Source organism: Emys orbicularis, chromosome 1, assembly GCF_028017835.1.
Source record: "Emys orbicularis isolate rEmyOrb1 chromosome 1, rEmyOrb1.hap1, whole genome shotgun sequence".
NCBI lineage: Eukaryota > Metazoa > Chordata > Testudines > Emydidae > Emys > Emys orbicularis.
In genome coordinates, this window is record NC_088683.1 from 156,556,344 (window position 1) to 156,577,315 (window position 20,972).

The 20,972-nt window shown below is 50.3% G+C and overlaps 1 protein-coding gene across 1 annotated transcript in view; it reads right to left on the minus strand.

Moving 5' to 3' along the window:
* SIDT1 (SID1 transmembrane family member 1) overlaps positions 1 to 20,972 on the minus strand; it is a 93,811-nt gene that overhangs the window by 14,251 nt on the left and 58,588 nt on the right. Inside the window, exons 7-18 of the mRNA XM_065406433.1 lie at positions 20,636 to 20,729; positions 17,749 to 17,820; positions 17,225 to 17,318; positions 15,741 to 15,784; positions 10,239 to 10,310; positions 8,484 to 8,632; positions 7,564 to 7,637; positions 6,243 to 6,309; positions 4,533 to 4,606; positions 3,625 to 3,748; positions 1,773 to 1,890; positions 921 to 1,057 (exon numbers count right to left, since the gene is read on the minus strand). Coding sequence (XP_065262505.1) covers positions 921 to 1,057; positions 1,773 to 1,890; positions 3,625 to 3,748; positions 4,533 to 4,606; positions 6,243 to 6,309; positions 7,564 to 7,637; positions 8,484 to 8,632; positions 10,239 to 10,310; positions 15,741 to 15,784; positions 17,225 to 17,318; positions 17,749 to 17,820; positions 20,636 to 20,729 — 1,119 coding nt within the window. The remainder of the gene's footprint in view (positions 1 to 920; positions 1,058 to 1,772; positions 1,891 to 3,624; positions 3,749 to 4,532; positions 4,607 to 6,242; positions 6,310 to 7,563; positions 7,638 to 8,483; positions 8,633 to 10,238; positions 10,311 to 15,740; positions 15,785 to 17,224; positions 17,319 to 17,748; positions 17,821 to 20,635; positions 20,730 to 20,972) is intronic.

The window sequence follows — 20,972 nt, forward strand, 5'->3', positions numbered from 1 at the left end:
AGGCAGTTATTTCCCATTTTGTATGTGTGCAACTAACTGTTCCTTCCTAAATGGAGGACTTTGCATTTGTCCTTATTGAATTTCATCCTATTTACTTCAGACCATTTCTCCAGTTTGTCCAGATCATTTTGAATTTTAATCCCATCCTCCAGAGCACTTGCAACCCCTGCCAGCTTGGTATCATCTGCAAACTTGATAAGTGTACTCTGTATGCCATTATCTAAATCATTGATGAAGATATTGAACAGAACCGGACCCAGAATTGATCCCTGTGGGACCCCACTCATTATGCCCTTCCAGCATGACTGTGAACCACTGATAACTACTCTCTGGGAACGTTTTCCCAACCAGTTTTGCACCCACCTTATAGTAGCTCCATCTAGGTTGAATTTCCCTAATTTGTTTATGAGAAGGTCATGTGAGACAGTATCAAAAACTTTACTAAAGTCAAGATATAACACATCTACCGCTTCCCCCCTATCCACAAGGCTTGTTACCCTGTCAAAGAAAGCTGGTTGGTTTGACATGATTTGTTCTTGACAAATCCATGCTGGCTGTTACTTATCACCTTATTATCTTCTAGATGTTTGCAAATTGATTGTTTAATTATTTGCTCCATTGTCTTTCCAGGTACAGAAGTTAAGCTGATTGCTCTGTAATTCCCCAGGTTGTCCTTATTTCCCTTTTGATAGATTGGCACTATATTTGCCCTTTTCCAGTCTTCTGGAATCTCTCCCGTCTTCCATGACTTCTCAAAGATAAAATGAGAGCTAAGGCCCTGCGGTATTGGTCACACTCACCCAGGGGCCAGCAGGCTTTGCAGGCCCCACTACCCTATGCACCCCTCCCCCTGTACTTTTTCTCCATTGGGTCAGTGCTTCTCCTTCCTGGAGAGCAGGGTGGGTAGGAGAGAGCCATACCACTCCGACGACAGCCAGGCAAATGACCACGGCGAAGGAGGCGTAAGCAGAGTAAGCACTGGCATTGATGTCAGGGTGGCGGGTCTGGTACAGCTTGAGCATGCAGAGTCCTGCAATCATGTACATGAAGGAGGTGTCTGTGAAAGGAAGAGACCAGAGAGAATGAAGACAGGGTTTTTCCTTACTCACTGCCCAGGGGACTGGGATGGCTTTTCAGAGAGTGTCTGTAAATCAGGGCCGAGCCCACGGGCCAGACCCTTGGCTGGCAGGTATAGCGCCCTGGAGCTCTGTCAATTTGCTCTGGCCGTTCTCCAATTTGCACTGTGAGCTCCCCGGGTGCTGTGAACCAATGCAGAATGAGAATTAAGTGCTTGGAACATGCCAGTGCAACACAGGGCCACATGGGATTATTGCTGGGAACAGACAAACTGACCTACAGGGAGACAGTTTCCAGCCAGGTGGGGCTGAGGTCCACATGTTAGATACATGGGCCACTGAATCTTCTGGGAGGTAATCAGGAGCTGTCAGGGCCTCAGAGGCAAACAATTTAGGCCTTGTCTACGCTACCTTTGAACGCTGAGTGCCAGAATTGAGGAGAATCATGATTCTTGCCAGCAGAGTGCTAGCACAGTCACCTGGACAGTGTATCATCAACTGGAGTACAAAAAACACATCATTCACTAACTGGTCCCTGCACACCCAACAAGTGGGCAAGCTCCGAAGAGGTCTGCAGGCCTAGCATCCCGGGGGATGCCAAAGTTCCACTTGGCTGATCTGCTTCAAACCTGAATGGGTGAAACCTGAGCCCTCCTTCCCCATAAGTTTCTCTATTGGCTGGGGTTCTCCACTTACCAAACTGGAAATTAGAGTAGTTGGGGCAGACATGGTAACAAGCACTGAGAACCCCTTCCATCATCAAAGCAATGCCCATGGCATAGAAGAGACCAAAGTGTTTGGGGATTCCATATTCCTGGAAGAGGAGGAGGGAAGAGAACACAAGGGACATAGTGTCAGATCCTCCCTAATCAGTGTTTACATTCCTATGGAGCTCAAACTACATTTTACACACACTCATACTCCAATGAAGGGTAGCCACCTTTGGGGTGTCTATGGCACACAACAGCACACTGCCAGGCTGCTTAGCAGTCTGAGACCCAGCCAAATGGAACTGCAGGGACGGCTGAGGGGGCAGAATGCAGCTGACCACAGGGGAATTTGTCAGTATCCTGATACTGAAAACCCCCAGCCCAGATTCCCCACTCCCCTGTCCCTTGTGTGGGGATTTACACCTGGGCAAACAGAGCACACCATGGTGTAAAGCACGATCACGTCAGACGAGTAGCACTTTACACCATTTTCCACAGATGCAAATGAGAAGACAGGTGCAAGGCAGTGGGGAATTGAGCCCCCAGCCCTTCTGAGAAGAGATCTTTGCCAGGACCCAGGTTAGGTCTCCTTTGAAAGTCCAGGAACACAGATCCCCTACACCAGTGATTCTCAAACTTTTGTACTGGTGACCCCTTTCACATAGCAAGCCTCTGAGTGCGACCCCCCTTATAAATTAAAAACACTTTTAAATATATTTAACACATAAATGCTGGATTCAAACAGGATCTGGGGTGGGAGCTGACAGCTCATGGACCCTCCATGTAATAACCTCGTGACCCCCTGAAGGGTCCTGACCCCCAGTTTGAGAACCCCTGCCCTACACCATACCAGGGTACTTGTTTAGAACTGAATCGGAGGAACAGCGCCACCTACTGAAGCATCAATGCCATTGCTGGCAGTACTTACAGCCTCTAATGTCACCCATACACATACTGGGCAGACACAACACCTCTTTGCTGAGATCTGATAAGACCAGAGCTGGAAGCAGTGCTTAATTTGTAAGGAAAGAGATGCTAGGCCTCAAGCAATTTTTTTTTACATTCATAACTGAAGCAGCAAGCTTAGAGCTGCCGGGGCTCTGAACTGCCAAGCCTAGAGGTGCCAGGGCTCAGCCTGGGCACAAATTAAGCACTGGCTGGAAGATTACAGGTTCCTAGATCTATGGTTAAAATAGGCTTCCTGTTCAGTGCAGCTCAAGCAGAGCCAGTCGAGTTCCTGTGGAGTAAAATGGACTTGTCTCCACCTCCTTACAAAGGAGTGGAGAGGTTCGAGTCTCCCCCTGCGGCTTTGTGCTCTTCTCAGGGGACGTTCTGGACTTCTAAAAAAATAAAAAATATCCTGTGGTAAACAGGAGAGGTTCTCCATCCAAAGCTGATTGCTCAGAACTCTCAGTCCCTTTGGCAGGGCCGAGAGCAGGCTCTCATTCATGCTGCATTAATGCTCCATGGAGTGACGTGTTTGGCACCCGGACGCCATGCGGTGATGGCCACATTACAAATCCAAAGCGGCGCTAACTAGAACAGGTTCCTGCCCAATGGCTCTACCCCCTCTCCTTCCTTGGAGGGCCCAGCTCGGATGTTGGCGGCCATGGCAGCCGCCTGAAAGGCGGTAACATTTCACCACAGCAGTACCCACGCGGCACGCGCAGCTACACCAAGCACAGAGCCGGCGCGCGCCTCAGAATGCAGCTGCCCCCCGACGAGGGGCTCACTGTCCTCTGCCCATGCAGGCCCAGTGAGGAGTCCAGTCACAGGGCTTGCTCCAGAGGCAGAGAGCCTCCTCCCCTGCCGAGGCTGAGCAGGGGCACATTCCATACCAGCGTGTAGGTGTCTTTGGCTTCCAGCGACTGGCGGTGGAGAATGTCTCTGCGCAACACGATCAGCAGGAAGAGGAAGCCCAGCAGCACGTGGCCCACGTTGCTCAGGACATTGTTGAAAGCGCTGCAGGGAAGAGGATTCCCCCAAGAGTGAAGGGATTTGTGGGGCAAGAATTACATACTTGAAACATCCCAGAGGACATCGTCCCACACCCAAGGTGATTCACCCCGGCAGTAAATCCATTGATCTTAATGCCAGAAAAGCCCATTGTGATCCCCTGCTCTGCTCCCCTGCACGACATAGGCCACATTAAACTAAGCTAAGGGTAAAAGGCCAGTGGAAAGGTTTGGTTCGGCAGGGCGAAGGCTCCCGCCCCCCAGCAGTCAAAGGCTTCGGCAGAGCTCTACAAACAGGGGTTGATTTTACATGCTGAGCATGTGGCAACACCCAGAAACAGCAGATTCAGCCTGCTGGACTCCTAAGCCTCAGAGCACCTCTGCACTGCTGTTTGAAATGGATCGTTTCTCTGGATGAAAGGTCTGACCCGTACTCCTTCGTACAGTCGCTGCTCACTTGCGTGCCTGTGAAAAGGTCTGAAAAATGAACTTAGCTGCAATTTGGTGGGTTTGCCTGGGTGCCCCACGCTACATTTTCCCTGGGTGTCTCTCTCATATAACTCAGTGGAAAGCCACCCCAGCAACTGCACAGAGAGGCTCCAGTCCCATCCTGAACGTACGGTGACCTCACACTGACTTTATAAGCTTGGCAGGTACAAAATCTTGCCTTCCCTGACCCCCTCTGAAGGGGTATTAAAGAAAGGCAATGCCCTTCCAGCATGCACCACCAAGAGGATGAATCTTAAGTCCAAGTGAGCCAGTCGGCGAATGGATACAAAGGGTTCACTCACCTCAAGACCCCCAGAGGATGAGCACAGAGGAAGTTATAGTAGCAAATATCCTGGTTACCAGTTACGTTCACCACCTGCAGAGTGGAAGGGGAACTGGTGTTAGAGCTGGGGTGAAGTGCAGTGTGCACAAGCTGAGGAGGAGGGCAAAGTGAACCTGATCAGCATAGAATTAGCATTTCATAGCAGTATCTAACCACCACTGGCTGCAACCTAGCCTAGTGTTGTGCCCAGAAAACTGCCTGTCACAATCCACTCACATTTAACAGACTGAGCGTCCCTGTCACACTGAAGCCTTCAGATAGAATTCAAGGCACTTACAACAAACACACAGGCCTGGCTCTTGAAAACTCCTCTTGTCCTGCTGGACGTGTGTCTTCTTTTAAAGAAACACAGGATGAATTTTAAAGAGCCAGGGCTGTAGCACAGATGTGTCTGCGCCTTTCTGACCACAGGGGGAGCTTCCCAAGGGTTTCCATCCCTCACTAGCCCAGTTTCAGCTGCCAGCCCATGCATCAGACAGGGCCTCAGGGGCCATCTGCTGAATCCAGGCTTCCAGTCTATAGCATTTACTTTCCTTTATTGTTTTTAATTTGCCTGGTTTATGCGCTTTGGGCCATGTGGCAGATAAGTTTGGACACAGGTACGGCTGTATTTAGAGTTACTGCCTTGTGGCCGGATCCAGACAATAGTGCCTCAAAAATATACTTGCGGGAGTGAACCAGAACTGCTTTGCCCAATCACTGGAACAAAGGAATGGTCAGCCTCAAGACCAAGGCTCACACGTGCACAAGAGATGGAGCTTTCTCAGTGACTGGCCAACGAAGGTGGAACTGGCTCCTGGAACATGTCAGGATGGTGACAATGAACCTCAGTGAAAAACACACTTTTCTCACCAATTCCACAATACCACAGAGAGAGAGTGAGCGTGGGCGGCAAGTATAATAGGCCAGAGGAGGCTAAGCCTCCCCTAAGCCAAGCCCTGGCCCCGCCCACACTCTGCCAAGCCGGCGGGAGCTCAGCTCCGGCTGGAGGCCAGCAGGCAGCTGGGGCTGGCAGGTGACTCAGCGCTGGGGCCAGCTAGTGGCTCCTCCGGCCACCAGGGGTGTTGGGGGTGGCTTGGGGCTCCAATAGATGGTGGGTAGTGGCGGGGCTGCGGGGCTAGCCTTCCCAAAGGGGAGGTTCATGTGCTGCCCATGAGAGAGAGAGAGAGAAAGTGCGTGCGAGAATGCTGAGAGGAACAGGGAGAGAGAGACATAGATCTGTGTGGGCACTTCATAGCATTGGGAGGCACTCAAAAGTCATGGTGCGGGCCAGCTAAGATAATACAGTCCCTGAGTAAGGACTGATACAAACAGGATTTGGCCCATAACAGGGATCCCCATCCCCCTCAAAGCAAACCAACCAACTAGAGGCTCATGCTGGTGGGGCTGGAAGACTTGCTGAGTTCACCATTTGCAATGCTGACACCCGAGTGTGGCATTTCAGGTGCCCCGCCAGGAGATGGATGTTCTGCCAGGAGCTCGCAGTGGATTTGAACTGGCTAAATGCAGGAAGCACCATGGGGGGTTGCAAATCACAGCAGTTAGAAGCATTCAGCCCCTGACCCAGACAGTGCTTGATTCTGGGGTTACCTGCATTGCTGAACCTCAGAGAGCATTAGGGGAAGAACAGCAGAGGGTCAAGCCGAGGGCAAAGCCAGGGAGCACTCACCGTTTGGTATGTGATGACCAGCTGGATCACAGGCAGTGCATAGAACACAGCGATTGTGATGATGTTCCTGCAGAGGGAGAGTGCAGCAGTTACCACAGCAACGCAGCCATCCGCATGCACGAGAACAGAGTCTGAGCTCTACTTATGGGTCTTCCACCCAGTTTCCCCCAGCCTCTCATGGGCTCTTTCCCTTTAAGGGGAGTGTGGTGTCTGGTGGGGAGAGCAGTGGACTGGGAGTCAGAACTCCTGGGTTCTTTCCCCAGATCTACCCCTGGCTTGCTGTGTACCCCCCATGTGTAAAATGGAGATAACAATACACCTACCTCCCAGAGGAGCAGGAGGAATAACAGAGATTCCCGGGTGCAAGGCAATGGAGGGAGCCGAAGCTGTCACACGGCTATTTTCCACAGAGGCATGTAGGCAAGTGGTTGCTCTGTACCCCTTTAAAGCATTCAGGATGAAGACCCACAATGCTCACTGAGATAGTGCCTGACCTCATGGTACATATTCTCCCAGGACTCTTAACCAACCCCTTCCCCAGCCCTGCAGCTGTTCCTGGAGCTGAGGCGTAACTCATCAACAGAAAGAAGTGTTTCATACCACATCTCTCAACATCAAAGCATGCACTGCAGCCAATAGTCACACTGCCCTCTCACCAAGCCAGCTCCTCTGCTGCTGTTCAACTAACCCCCAGCCAACAGCCCTTTAATATATATATAGGTTTCAGGTCTTAGGGGTGGGCATAAATGGCGATTGGCAGACGGTTAGGCACGTGGCGCTGCAGGGTCTGGGCCACAGTCAAATACACCGCTACCTCGATATAACGCGACCCGATAGAACACGAATTCGGATATAACACAGTAAAGCAGCGTTCCAGGGGGGCGGGGCTGCACACTCCGGTGGATCAAAGCAAGTTCAATATAACACGGTTTTTTGGCTCCTGAGGACAGCGTTATATCGAGGTAGAGGTGTACTTATGCTAGTAGGTGAAATTTGGTGTGATGCAATGAAGCGCAGATGAAAGGTCCCATACGCAGCATGAATGTGCTCAGCAGTCCATGCATACAGATGGCCCCAAGCCCTTGTGTTCACTCCTAAATACATGTGCACATGCCCACGCACACCACACACTCCAAATGTGTACATATACATCCGAGCGACCAGTACTATAGCCGGAAGCTTAGAGTGGTTCCTAAAAAGTGTGTGTGTGCCTCTAAGTGGGCCCCCAAATGAGGGATCCGGGAACTCAATTTAAAGGCCCACATTTGAAGACTGGGCCCAGATTTAGGGACCGGAGCTCATCTGTCTGTCCTCTACTTACCAGAAATAAATTTTGTACTTTTTGCTGACGATTCGCCGATCCTTTCTGGACAAGTCTGACAGATAGAGGAACATCTGCAATATAACACAATACAGGGGAGAGAAAAGGAGAATTCATGAAGGAGAAGGAAACCTTTAGAAAGCTTGAATGCATTCGGATGATCCAAGTGGATGGGTAAAGCTTGTCCTTTCCCTACAGTAACTCTTGCGATTCTCTGAGGAAGAAAGCCCAGAACAGCCCCAAATAAAAGTTCAGAAATTCTCTCTGGAACTAAGATGACAAAACAAAGAACTTTAAAAAATGCTATTAGTAGAATTACTTTCCAGTAAGACACCATTCAAACCAAGTTCTGTATGGAGACAGATCATGGGTCAGTTCGTCCCTGCTGTAATAATGGATGTACTCACAGAGTTGCCCTAGAGATTAATTTGACCAATTGTAAGTACTGGGGACAAGAAGAGATAGTACATAGGTTCTTGATCCAAGGTATCAGTCACTTGGCTCCTTGTCTTTTCTGCATCCCCTGTTGGTGTTCCCCATCCCCATTCTCTATGACTATGGCTCTCCTAAGGTCTCAGTATCCACCACCAGCTGCTTGCTTTCTTCCACCATCACTTCAGCCCCTTCATTTGTTTTCCAGCCTTCTAGGTTGCACCATCCTTTACCAAAGCAGCATCTCTCCAGTTTCCTAAACAATGCTGTTCATTTTAGCCTTTAATAGCGCTGGTTTTCTATCAGTGCTCTGGGAAAACTTTCTGGGCGTTGGAGGATTATTAAATACATTAATCAGATGAAGGCCATTAATCTACCCTTGAAAGAGCAGAGTTAAAAAGAGAGCTGGTGACCAGCAATAATGGCTGGAATCACGGAGCTGACCCCACCATGCAGTGCTTAGCACAAGGTCGCAGCACCAGCCATACCTTAGTGCGGATGACATTCTTATCGCTTTCAATTTCGGGCATGGTGTCAAAATCGCTCTCCTCCTCCACAGAGCTGTCTGTGTCAGAACCATGTGAGGGCCCATGCTCCGGGGACGATAACTGCCGGCCGCCGCTGGAGCTTGACTCATCTGGAAAGAGGAAGGAAGGGTTCATGGTAAAGGGTAAATCCCTCTGTACACAGAAACAAGGGAGTGTTCACCATACCAGGAGCTTCTGATGGAGGAACGCAGCATACACAGACCAAGGAATAGGTTGGTAGATGGTTGTTGCCCTATCTGGGAATTCCCACAAAATTCTGATCTAGGCTACAGGAACACTCAGCACTGCACGCTCATAGTCCACCCCTCTGCTCTTCCTAGCATTTTCCCACTCTCTCTCTTTCATTTCCATAATGTTCACTACTTCTAACTAGCCAGGGCCCTGTGAGATCATGAATCTGAGATGTACTAGCCAGTAAAGGCTGCGGCACTCTGTCTGGTGTTAGCAGTGGCCTCTGAGTACTGCCCTGCAGATAGAGTTTGCATGTCAAGCTTTCCTAAAAGAAGTTTTAAAACAAAAGAGAGAAGAAAATTAAATCCTCCAACAAGGAGAGAGAGAGTCAGCACCCAGCCCCTGCGTGTTTCCTGAAGCAGATGGAAACATGAATGGTCCCATGCACAGCATCACCAGCTTGGGGACCAGTTGGCCTCACCTGTATCTTGTGTTGTGTTTGCCAAGGTTGTGTGCCAGCTCTTTGCCCACGTAGGCTCAGGGCAGCAGTGTGGATTAAGCATGTGGATTGTGGTGGTTGAAGAGGCAGGGGAGAGTGATGTCAGCTCGCTCACTTGTTTGAGAGTCTTAAGGGGCCCTTCTAAATTGTCCAGATACTCTTAAGGGCAGAAAAAAAACCCTACTTGAGCAGGGAGTCTTTCATCATGGATCTGGAGTTAGATCTGGGTCAGAATATATCCCAGAAGAAAGCCCTGACTCTACTCCATTTCCCAAACTCTCATGTTATTCCCTGCACCAGATAAGCACCTGGTTCTGACTTTTTTTCCCAGCAGATATCACACATCTGCCGGCTGGAATCTGGATAACATTTTAAGGGCTAGAGTGTGTCCTTAGTGCAGGAATGAGCCAGGGTAGCAATCACATTGAGCACCCGGAGCAGGAATTAAAAATTCCACACTGCTGCGTGAAAACAGAGCCACTCTCTTCCCTAACATCGGTTCAAAACCCTCAGGCTTCTAGACCCCCTGGACCTGATCTCTGCCACCATGCAGGAGACCCAGGCCCCTATGTCTTGGTCCCAGAGCTGCAGAGCTGGGGCATTCTCAGAGAGAGCAGTATGGCATTTGGTTAGCACTCTTCCTTCCAGGGGAGCATGGGCAGGCTCAGCAGGAAGGAATTTACAGCCCAGCTCCCTGCAGCCTTGATGGCGGCAAAAACAACAACAACAGGGAAAACCACCCTGGGGGAAGAGGAGCTGCCTAAAGCCATGGACTCCTTCCCCTCAGCCCACTCATTCCTCTGTGCTCCTCCCCTTCCCCACAACCAGTGGGGTTATGTGGCCCCAGTCTCCAAATCAGCAGGCAGCCAGTGGGGCAGAGACTCCTCTGCAGACAATAAGACATCTTGGGGCCATGGCAGAGGTGGGGGCCTTCTACCAGACTGGCTCCTTCCCCCAGAAGCAGCTGCCCAGGCAGCCCAGGTGCCAGGAGGTGCCTGATGCTCAGGTTCCAGAGTGTTCCGTACCAATAGCTCCGTAGCTGCTTCCCTCGGGAGTGCCAGTCGTGATGGGATGCGAGGTAGCCACAGTCCTGGATCCTGCAACAGATACAAACAAAGAGCCTTTGTTCTGCTCAGACCCCATTTTAAAAAAAGAGAGAGACTTGATGGAGGAGGCTCCCCAGTGCGAAGAGGAGCCCCCAACCCACCCTACACCCCATCCTATTTACTGTGAAACACAGGCCTCCTTCCCTGCCCACAGGACACATGACAAACCAAAGCCCCCTTCTCTCCCCCTGCCCCCCCCCTACAGAGGATGCATCATAAACCACAAACCCCTGCCTTTCATTCCACTCAACCCCAATCAGAAGTGTGGCAAAGCCCATGGCCCCTCCCCGGTTCCCTCCATACTCCAGCATTGCCAACTCCTGCAATTTTCCCATGAGTCTCATGAGATTTGGGGTTCTCATGAGATTCTCAATGGCAATCGAGAATTTCTGCCTTCAGTCTCACAATGTTTTGCCCTCACCCAAAATGGCAGCTAATTCCCATGACTATCACTGGAAAAGCCACACATGCCCTCAGCCCTCCATGTTCTTTTAGCCACATTAGGTGAAAGCAAGGCTGCTCCCAGCAAAGATGGCAACTGTCTCCCATCACTAGCACTGGGACAGCCTCCTAAGACTCAGAATCCACCCACAGACGCTGAGTTGAGGCAGGGAGAGCTGCCCTTCAGATAACAGCCTCATCTGACTTCGCTCTCCAGGTCTTCCTGAAACACATTATTGTCATGGAGAGTGGGGGAGACAAGGCCCTGCACCCCCGGCTTCCTGCGATTCACCATGACTCTCAGCCAGCAAAACAGAAGGTTTATTTAGATGACAGGAGCACAGTCCAAAACAGGTCTTGCAGGTACAGACAACAGGCCCCCTCAGTTAGGTCCCTCTTGGGGGGGGGCAGGGAGGCCAGAGCCCCGTTGGGAGGTCAGAGCCCCATCTGGGCTCCCCTCCATTTCCCCAGCCAGCTCCAAACTGAAACTCCCTCCAGCGTCTCACTCAGCCTCCCCCCAGCTCCTCCCCCAGCCTTTGTCCAGTTTCCCGGGCAGAGGTGTCACCTGGCCTCCAACCCCCTTCCTGGGTTCTCATGTTACGTGCTCAGGTATCCTCCCTCAAGGAAAGTCTCCCATCCCCAATGCAGACAGTCCCAGCAAAACTCCCTTGCAACCTTCCCAGGCCAACACTCCCCACTCAGCATTCAAAGAACACATCAAGAACATTCCCAGTTCGTCACAATTATCAAAGCTGGCCAGCAAGCGAAGGGAGGGACGACCCAAGACTGCCAATATTAGCAAGGGGCAGAGGAAAACATAAGCAAGAAAATCTGTGAGGCTCTAAATCATGAAGGAGCAGTGACGAGTACAAGCCTAGATTGTGAGCTTTTTTCACCCCTCACTCATCTCATTTGGATACACATTATGCAGCTGAAACGACCCAGTGAAGCCACACATGGGCTGCAGCACCAATTTACACACAGCAAAGTTAAACTGAATGAGTCCAGTCAGCCAGTCACACCCATCCTTTGGACTACCAGTGTGCAAAGCTGATACATTTTATCCTAATACAGAGTCACCAGGTTCTCTCCAGATACCTTTGCTAGATTTACAGGCACATGGCCTGTCTTCAGGTTGATAGGGGCGGCAAGGGGCTATTTCTCCTTGTACTGGCAAGTCTAGGTGCAGGACGTCTTCTTGAAAACCTAGCTAGGTTTTTCTACCATAGTATATGAGGGCCTGAAACATGTTCTAGAGTCAGAGTTTAAGGCCAGGAGGGAGCATGACCACCAGATGATGTAGTGTGACCTCCCGTATGTCACAGGCCACCAACACCACCCAGCTCCTACCCACTAAACCTAACCACCCACAGAAGACTAGACTACTATGGGCCACAGGCAGAGAATAGGAGGGACCGAGGTACACCAGCACCTGAGGCGCCTGCAATGGCAGAGAAATGATCAAATGAGATATACCCAGACAACCCTGGCAAGTGACCCACCCACACACTGCAGAGGAAGGCAAAAATGTCCCTGCCAATCTGACCTGGGGGAAATTCCATCCTGACCCCACATAGGGGACCAGTTAGACCCTGAGCATGTGAGCAAGAACCAGCCAGCCAAGCCCCTGAGAGAGAGAGAGAGAGAGACAGACAGACAGACAGACAGACAGACAGACAGAATGCTTGGTGCTACCTCAGGGCATTGACCCACTCTGCCCAATGTCCCATCTCCAGTCGTGGCTATCCCTAAGGCTTCAGCGGAAGGAGTTTAAAAAAAAAAGCATGCTCACTTCTGGCTACTTGTTTCCATGATTTCTAACGGTGACAGACATAGAGAGCCAGGGCCTCCCAGGCTCTACACCATCAAAAGATCTCGCTTTCCCAGGACCCACTTCATTACTCTCCACTAACACACTAACTTTTGTCCATTAAGCTGTGGCTGGGAGCTGGCACTGTCATTTTCTCCTTTATTTTCTTATTGCTAATGGAACATTGTCCAACCTGGATGAATTTCTGAAATGGACCATGCAGCGCAGATGGCATGAAGCAGTAGTTCTCAAACTTTTGTACTGGTGACCCCTTTCACATAGCAAGCCTCTGAGTGCGACCCCTCCCCTTATAAATTAAAAACACTTTTTTATATATTTAACCCCGTTATAAATGCTGGATATAAAGTGGGGTTTGGGGTGGAGGCTGACAGCTCATGACCCCCCATGTAATAACCTCGCGACCCCCTGAAGGGTCCCAACCCCCAGTTTGAGAACCCCTGGAATACTGCATGGTGTACATGTGTGCACAAGAAACCCTTCCACTCAATGACACTTGACTGGCATGACAAGTTATTATAATAGCATGATTGCCAGAGTGTTAAAGAAACAGGCTGCTACAGTATTTGTCACAGGTAGGTACGATCCTCTCCAGGATACGGCTAGGCACTGCACACATGTACACCATGCAGTATTCCAGGGGTTCTCAACTGGGGGTTGGGACCCCTCAGGGGGTCGCGAGGTTATTACATGGGGGGTCACGAGCTGTATAACGGGGTTAAATATATAAAAAAGTGTTTTTAATTTATAAGGGGAGGGGTTGTCCATTCCTGATCTGCTACCTAGCGAGATGCCACCCTTTCTCCACAGATGGGAACAGTTTGTCCTCATTGCTTTTTGAGCAGTCATCTTTTGTGGCTCCTGGTCTCTTGAGGAAGTCTCTCCTCAGTCATACGGGGTCACTCCTCTCTAAGTTTAGACTGTGCTTTGAACTTCCCACTTTCCATGTCTAGTTGATGGTAACTGATACTGTGTGTACAAGGCAGCGAGTCTTTGTGAGAGTGGGACAGACTGGGGCACCTCCAGGCAGGAGAGAGAGAAGCAGACAGCGCTGCTTTAAATTCACCTACCTATTTCAGCCCCACTTCCTGGAGCAGATGTAAGTCAGTTCTGGAGATGCCAGTTTGCTCTGTGGGGAAGCGTTTGCTTTGTTGGGTGTGGTGTACTTTGTGACAGGATAGAGCAACTGGTTCCTCCAGCTCTCTTCTCCTTCAACAAAGTCTGAGAGGGAGGAGGGGAAGGGAGGGGCCCAAGGATAAAGCGCAGCTCAGAAGGAAGGCATTGTAGAACACAAGGGAAAGGGGAACAAGGACACAGACAGGGTAGCAGGATATTCAAGAGATGGGGAGGAAAGAGGGGTGACAGGAGAGACAAGTAGTGTGAACAGGGATACGTGGCATTCTCGGCGGGGGAGATGGATGGGCAAGGGCTATTCCAGAGGGAGGGAGAGAAAGAGGAGTGGGGTGTATTCTGAGGCGCAAGAGAAAGGAGCAGGGCAAAAGAGAATCATGGGAAATTCCAAGGGGTGGGGGCAACTGAGGGCAGGCCAGGAGGGGCTGGGTATTCTGAATGACAGAGGGCCAGAGAGGGGAGCTGAGCGGGGGGCAGGGCATTCCAGACAGAGGGAGGGAGGGATAGGAATACTTAACATGTATGTAGCATTTTAAAGTGTTCACAGTGCTGTGCAGACACTAACTAATGACACAGCCCTGAGAGGCACAAGGAGACCTAGATAGGTAAACGCACAGAGAGATGAAGTGACTTGCCCAAAGCCACGCAGTGAGTCAGTGGAAGAGCCAGGCTGAGAACTTGGGACCGCCAGCCTCCCACTCAGGACCAGAGTTAAAGCAATGCTGCATGCAGTCAGCCAGCAGCCTGAACTCTGAGAAGTGAATCACCCCCATTCATCTAATAATTAATAATTAATTCAAATCCCTAATAATGCCAATTTACATTGTTGTTTACTATTTCATTCTAGTATAAAAACTTCCAGTTACATGACTGTGCTTAGCCAGTGGTAAATATTAGAGCAGGGGAAAGTGGGGTAGGTGGTTGCTGGGGTGGGAAGCTAGGTATTCAAGCTCCTCCCACTAGCAAAATGTAATTCTTCTCCCCTCCTAGGGGTGGAGATGAAAGGAAGGAGATGCATTCTCCCCTGTGACTAAACCTTCAACTTCCTCCTAGGCACTAAACATTCAGACATAGCCTCCCAGACCTCTCCAGGAACCAGAAACCCCAACTGCCCCCTATGCTAGAGCGACCAAACCTCCCAATTTTAGGGGCTTTGTCTTATATACGCAACTATACCCTACCCTCCTCCCCCCCCATAAAAAGTGTCCCGATTTTTCATACTTGCTATCTGGTCACCCTACCCTACCCCACCTGCCAAAACCACCAGCTTCCCTTAATGACCTCTACGATGCAGTCATGCTTTTACAACATACAAATCTGGAGCATGTTGAAATGTGGGTGCCGTGTAAAGTAAACAAGACGTAATATCAAAGTAAACACCACAAGCGATGACGCTGTGCTAACTGAATTAGTCACTTGCTCCTTGAACTCTATAAACCCTGCCTTTTAAAAAAATTGACCCAAAGCTTAGATTGGGCAGGACACATTTCAGTCCAAAAGAAACATTCCTGTGGCTAGTATGAGCAACTGAATATACTTGCTTAGACAGGTGACTCGGCCAGGGAGTTATGAATGTTAATCTGTGTTTTGTGCCTTTTAATAATCCAAATCTGTAAAACACAAATCAATAGAGCTCCTGCCCACTCTAGATTCCTCTGTTTAAAATGGATATTGTATAGCCCTGTTCGTAGTGGACAAGCGTCTGCCTCGCAAAACCATCACAAACAGCACTAAGTGCCCCACCCCTTCCCCGGCATTAGCCCCATGGATGGAATGCCCTTTGTGTGTCTCATGAGAAATTAACTTCCCTAGAACTGGTTTGTCCAGAGCAGGGTTATATAGCTCAGTAGGGAACTCCAGCACTCAAATGCACAGTTAACAAAAGACCCTGGGGTGAGTGGACAAGGAGAGGTTTGAAATTCACTGAAGGTAGCAGGGAAAAGCTGCTGTTCTGCACGGGCAGAGAGCGTCGCAGCATTCTCTACCCCTTGACGTTGTAGCACAGTTTATGAGATGCTTACCATCATCAGGACTGTATCTCCCAGCTGAAGTCTTCCTCTGAACCCTGAAAACAAGCACAGACAGTACTCCTGAAAACTCAACAAACACTCCAGACTTCAGCCACTCTGCCAGTCTTTGCAGTAGCATCTCAAAAGCAAGATAGCAGCACTGCGCAATGCTTTAGAAAACAAATAACTGTTCAGGGCTGGGAAATGCAAACCCCAGTCTCCTGCAGCTAGATCTCCACTTCCAGCAATGCCTAACAGACAGATCCAATCGAGAAAAGGGTTCACTTTCCTCTGATGTATCAGCTACTGGCCACAGTCAGAGGCATGACCAGTGATGCGATCTAATATGGCACCCTACCCTCTGTCCTGTGTACTGGGAAAACCCACCTATCTGCTTTCCATAGCCCAGCTTCCCACACTCTGGAATCCACATGGCTTGCAAGGGATCTGAATCAGTGTTGTACACAGGAGGTAAGGTTCATGGAAGTTACTGGAGAGGATCCAGAGAGCTCATCCTGTTTTCTGGCGGTGGCCAGCACCTGGTACTTGAGAGGAAGGTATAACCAACCCCCAATGCACCTGGCCAATTGTGCAATGCTTGGCATGGGGTGGGGAAGAAGATTCCTCCCTGCTGAGCCCTTATGTCCTGGAACAGAAGATACGCTTCACTTGAATCACTGCCTTAGCCGGCAGCTTGCGTAACTGCTGACACTGGGGTTCCTTGTCCAGCACCGCTTTACAATCACGCCACATGCTGCTAGGGCAACTGGCACAAGGAATCTCGCTGCTGGGAGCTCCTGCAGGGTAGCAACACCCCTCCTGCTGCCTCACTCGCCCCCGAGGGCTGCAGGGGCGGGCAGGGATGAGAGTACACGCCAGCCACACCAAGGAGATGTAGCCCACAGCTTCTGATCCCACTGCCAGCAAGCAGCAGAAAAAGGGGAGGAAAAAGCCACCGTTGGGTTGGCTGAGGAAGGCTGCAGGAAGCTTCGGCCTTTCTCCAACAACAACCTGCAGCAGGAGGAAGCATCTGGTACCATCTCAATGGCAGGCCTCTCCCATCAGTGCAGGGCAGGAGCTCGGGGGAGTGAGAAATCAAGGCATTGCTGAGCTGTGAGCGGGGCTTGGCTTGGCAATTTAACAGGTTCCTTGTCTCTCTGGTGCTCTGGAGGCCTCTGCTCTGTCCCGGTTATGTCATGTTTCTTCTTTGCCCCATAAGGGAGTGCAGGCAGAGTAAGTACCGATGCACACACATGCAGCAGATGCCTGGTGTGTCTCTAGTGCCCTGGCACTTTCCTTTCTCCCTGCGGGCTGGGGCACAGGGTGCCAAACGCCCCCCATTCCTCCCTCACAGAAGGGCCCATTGGGTGGCCAGGAACTCCCTTGGCCTGCTGGGCTCGGACGCCTGGCTCACTGCGGGGTGAGGCGTTTCAGCTGAGGAAGAAAAAGCCACAGGCGTAGCCTGAACGTTGTCACTGTCCATCTGCTTCACCCACCTGACGTAGTGCACAAAGGCGACGATCAGTGAGCCCAGGTAGAAGGAGAGGAAGCTCAGGAAGCTGAAGAGCATGGCTTGCACATAGTCAGACTCTGGGGAAGGAGGCACAGGAGGAGGGTCAGCTTACAGGAAAACAGTCCCCTCACAGCTAGCATCCCTGGCCTGCTCCCTACAGCACCTCCTGCTGGTAGAGACTGCGACTGAAATAGCTGGTGGGTCTCCCACTGCCAGTGCCCCAGTCTGCATGGACTCCAGTCACTGCAAGCGCCACCATGCCCCTCCTAGCCAGCATTTCCTCCCTGCCGGAAAAGGCTGGTGCTGGAATAGTTAAGAACATTCCCTCAGATGACACCCCATATCAGTCCTTGCTGTGCCTCCTGCTGGGACTGAATTAGTTGGGAGCTCCCACACACCGAGTGCCCCTGTCCTAGTCCCTACCACACCTCCTGATAAGAGAAGCTGAGAGTGGAACACCTTGGAGCTGCCCAGCAATTCTGGACCATACATCAGAGAGACACTAACCTTTAATAGAGGGTGCAATGGTCACTTGAAGGCTCTTCGTTCGTTGTAAGTTCCAGGTGTGGTTGCCCTTTCCTGTAAGGAGCAAGGGGCACTGGATCAGAAACACATTATTTAACACGGCTGGGACTTGTTCACCTGAGAAGTAGCCAAGACCCTGCACTGTTCTCAGATGTACGCATTTCCATTTGCATGAGGCTAGAATCCTGGCACAACCGTATGGTGAACAGCCACATGTCACCATTTGTGGTGAAGCCACAGGCATGTCTGGGAAAGTCTTCTCATGGCTCTTGCTCTACCCTACATCTTTACGCTAGAAAACTGTGATGCTGCTGAGGTTTCAGTTGGCTGAGCCCAAAGTGTATTTCATCATCACACTCCTCCTTATAATCTATGGGATTTCGCTCTCAGTCTGCAATCAGGCTGCAAAGCTGTGGAACGCACCTGGAGACTTTGACATCCAGAGAGAGGTGATCAAGGGTGCTCCCTTGTTAAAGGTCTCACACCGCAAGACTTGCCCTTAGACAAACTTCTCCTGCCTCCCTCCAGAACTGTTGTGCAGAATGCTGTGTGTGGGTTAGGTGCCACCCCCCACTACAGTGGTGGGTGCATTTCAGTGGCAATGCTATGTGTAAAATGCTTCATGATGGATGGAGCTGTGCAAACCATAAAATACTGCAGAGAGTCACACACAAGCATCCGCACACCCTGCTCCAGGTGGGGGAAAGCCTGGTGAACTTGAGCAGCCCATTGGTTACAGTCACACTTCTCAAAGTAGTGTGAAAATTCCTCACAGTGAGAGGATGGGTTGATGGGTGCATGGAATTGTGGATTCGATGCAGAGGTTACCGTCATTATGGCTGGTTGGCTTTATGCCAGTTTAATAAGTGTCCTGTGGATCTGAAATACTGCACAGGGCTTAGAGCAGGGGTTCTCAAACTGGGGGTTGGGACCCCGCAGGGGGTCATGAGGTTAGTACATAGGGGGTCACGAGCTGTCAGTCTCCACCCTAAACCCCGCTTTGCCTTCAGCATTTATAATGGTGTTAAATAGATAAAAAGTGTTTTTCATTTATTAGGGGGGGTCACACTCAGAGGCTTGCTATGTGAAAGGGGGTCACCAGTACAATAGTTTGAGAACCACTGGCTTAGAGCAACGGACAGGAGCTAAGAAAATGTAAATGAATCAGAAAATGAACATAAACCTTGTTCAGGCTAAAGGGCGAGGGTAGGAGTGCAACATATTTAAAATACATTTCCCCCTGCCAGGCCTGTCATCACTCCAATCAGCCACAGTCTGTGCACCACACCCACACCCACAGAGTGTACGTCGTCTCTCATCATATGGTCACCTTGTTCCTCCTCCAGGGAACGCCTCATGTCTCTCCCCTCTCCTGCTCCCACAAGGCCTGCTCTTCTTCTCACCTACATCTTGTCAAATCCATGGCTCACCTCTACTTCCTCCTCCTCTCTGGCAACACCACCTCCTCTCCCTCCCCCACCCTCACTCTTGATTACTTCAACTTTGAAATAGAGATCCCTGCCAACCACTTAGTCTCCTGGCCCTCATTTGACCTTTGATCCTGGGCTCACTGGCCCTCTGCCCAACAAGTCCTCTCCCTGCATTGTGGCTTCACTAAGCTCCTCTCTCTGGCCACCCCATCATTTCACTGAACATTGCAAGCCCCTCTCTCCTATTTCACCACCCATCCTGTTAATTCCCAACCCTGGCTCACATGCAACACCTGCTTCTTCTCTTCCTGTTCCTGTACCATTGAATACCTCTGGAGAAGGACCATGTGGACTATCTCCTCAAGCAAGGAAGGTGGCTGTATTGGAGGAGGAGGGGGGGATGAAGTTTTAACCAGCTCTGCTTGATTATCAATCTGACATTTACTTCTGAATGGCTCACTCATTCAGAGCATGGCAGCCCCCTCTTGCTCACAGAATTAACTTTCCAGGTTTTGTTCTCCCTCTCAAAGTGCTGCACAATCCCACCATGGCCTATACCTCGTCTCCTTTTGCATTAGCCTCTCTCATACTCTCTCCTCTCCAGGGTTTTGAGGCTGATGTCATTGGTATTCATTTCTTTCTCCACTCTCACCCTCTGTGCCTTTTTCCACACTCCCCCGATGCATGGAGTTACCTCTTTCTTGTCCTGCCAGCCACTATCCTCTCATTATTCAAATCCCCCTAAAAGCCCACTTCTTCCGAGATGCCTGCAAAAAGTGCACTTATCATAATTACTGGGTAAAAGCAAGACCTAAATGTTTCCCCTCTAGTGTCCCAGTGCATTCTATTTTCTCTACTTTTCTCTTCTTCTTGGGGCACACACTGCCCTTAGTTTTGCATCTTCTACAGAGCCGAGCACACTGTTGGCATTGGCCTGCATGGGATGACTATTATTAGTTCATATCCATAGGATCTCTCTAAGGGCTTGCATGTGCATTGACAGAGCAATGTAATTTGGGGGGGGGAGGGCAGGGAAGGTTCTATCACCAGCTGAAAACAATATTTAGTTGTTTTTTTTAATTACTACTTTCTTCCATGTCCACAGTGGATCAGCTTAGTAATTATCAATCACAGGAACCACTTCCTTGCCTCCAAACTGTCATCTCAACTCTAGGGGCTGACCCGATCCTATGTACAGATACAGCTCCTGGATCCACCCCACAGGATTTGCAAGAAGCTCTGGGTCTGCAAAGCTGCATTCTACCCAGACTCCTCCTCTGGGATCTCCCATTTGCCTTCGTTTCAATGACCCTTCCTTGTAGTGGCTCCCTTTGGTGTACACTATTGCCATTCCACAGGAGGGCCACAAACAGTAACATAAGGTGTTTACCCTTCCCCACCCCCGTGGTGCAGTGTGCCAGTCCCCTAGTTCATCTTACCCTTGATAGAGGAAGGCACAGAGCCCCCGCAGGCATAGTCCTCTGGCTTTATGACAAATACAACAAAGAACTGCTCGCCTGGGAAATCCTTCTTCTGCACAGAAACAAACAAGAGAGAACCTTGTGAAAAGTGAGGGAGAACAGGGCTGCAGAGGAGGAGTCTCCTCTCCCATGCCAGTTAAAGGACTCAATGTAGTTAAATGCCTGCTCTATATTAGAAAAGTTGCACTGATCTAACTACATCAATTAAAAAAAAAAGTGATCTACTTACACTAGTCAGTGGTTTTCAACCTTTTTTCACTTGTGGGCCCCCAAAAATTTGGAATAAAGGTGCAGA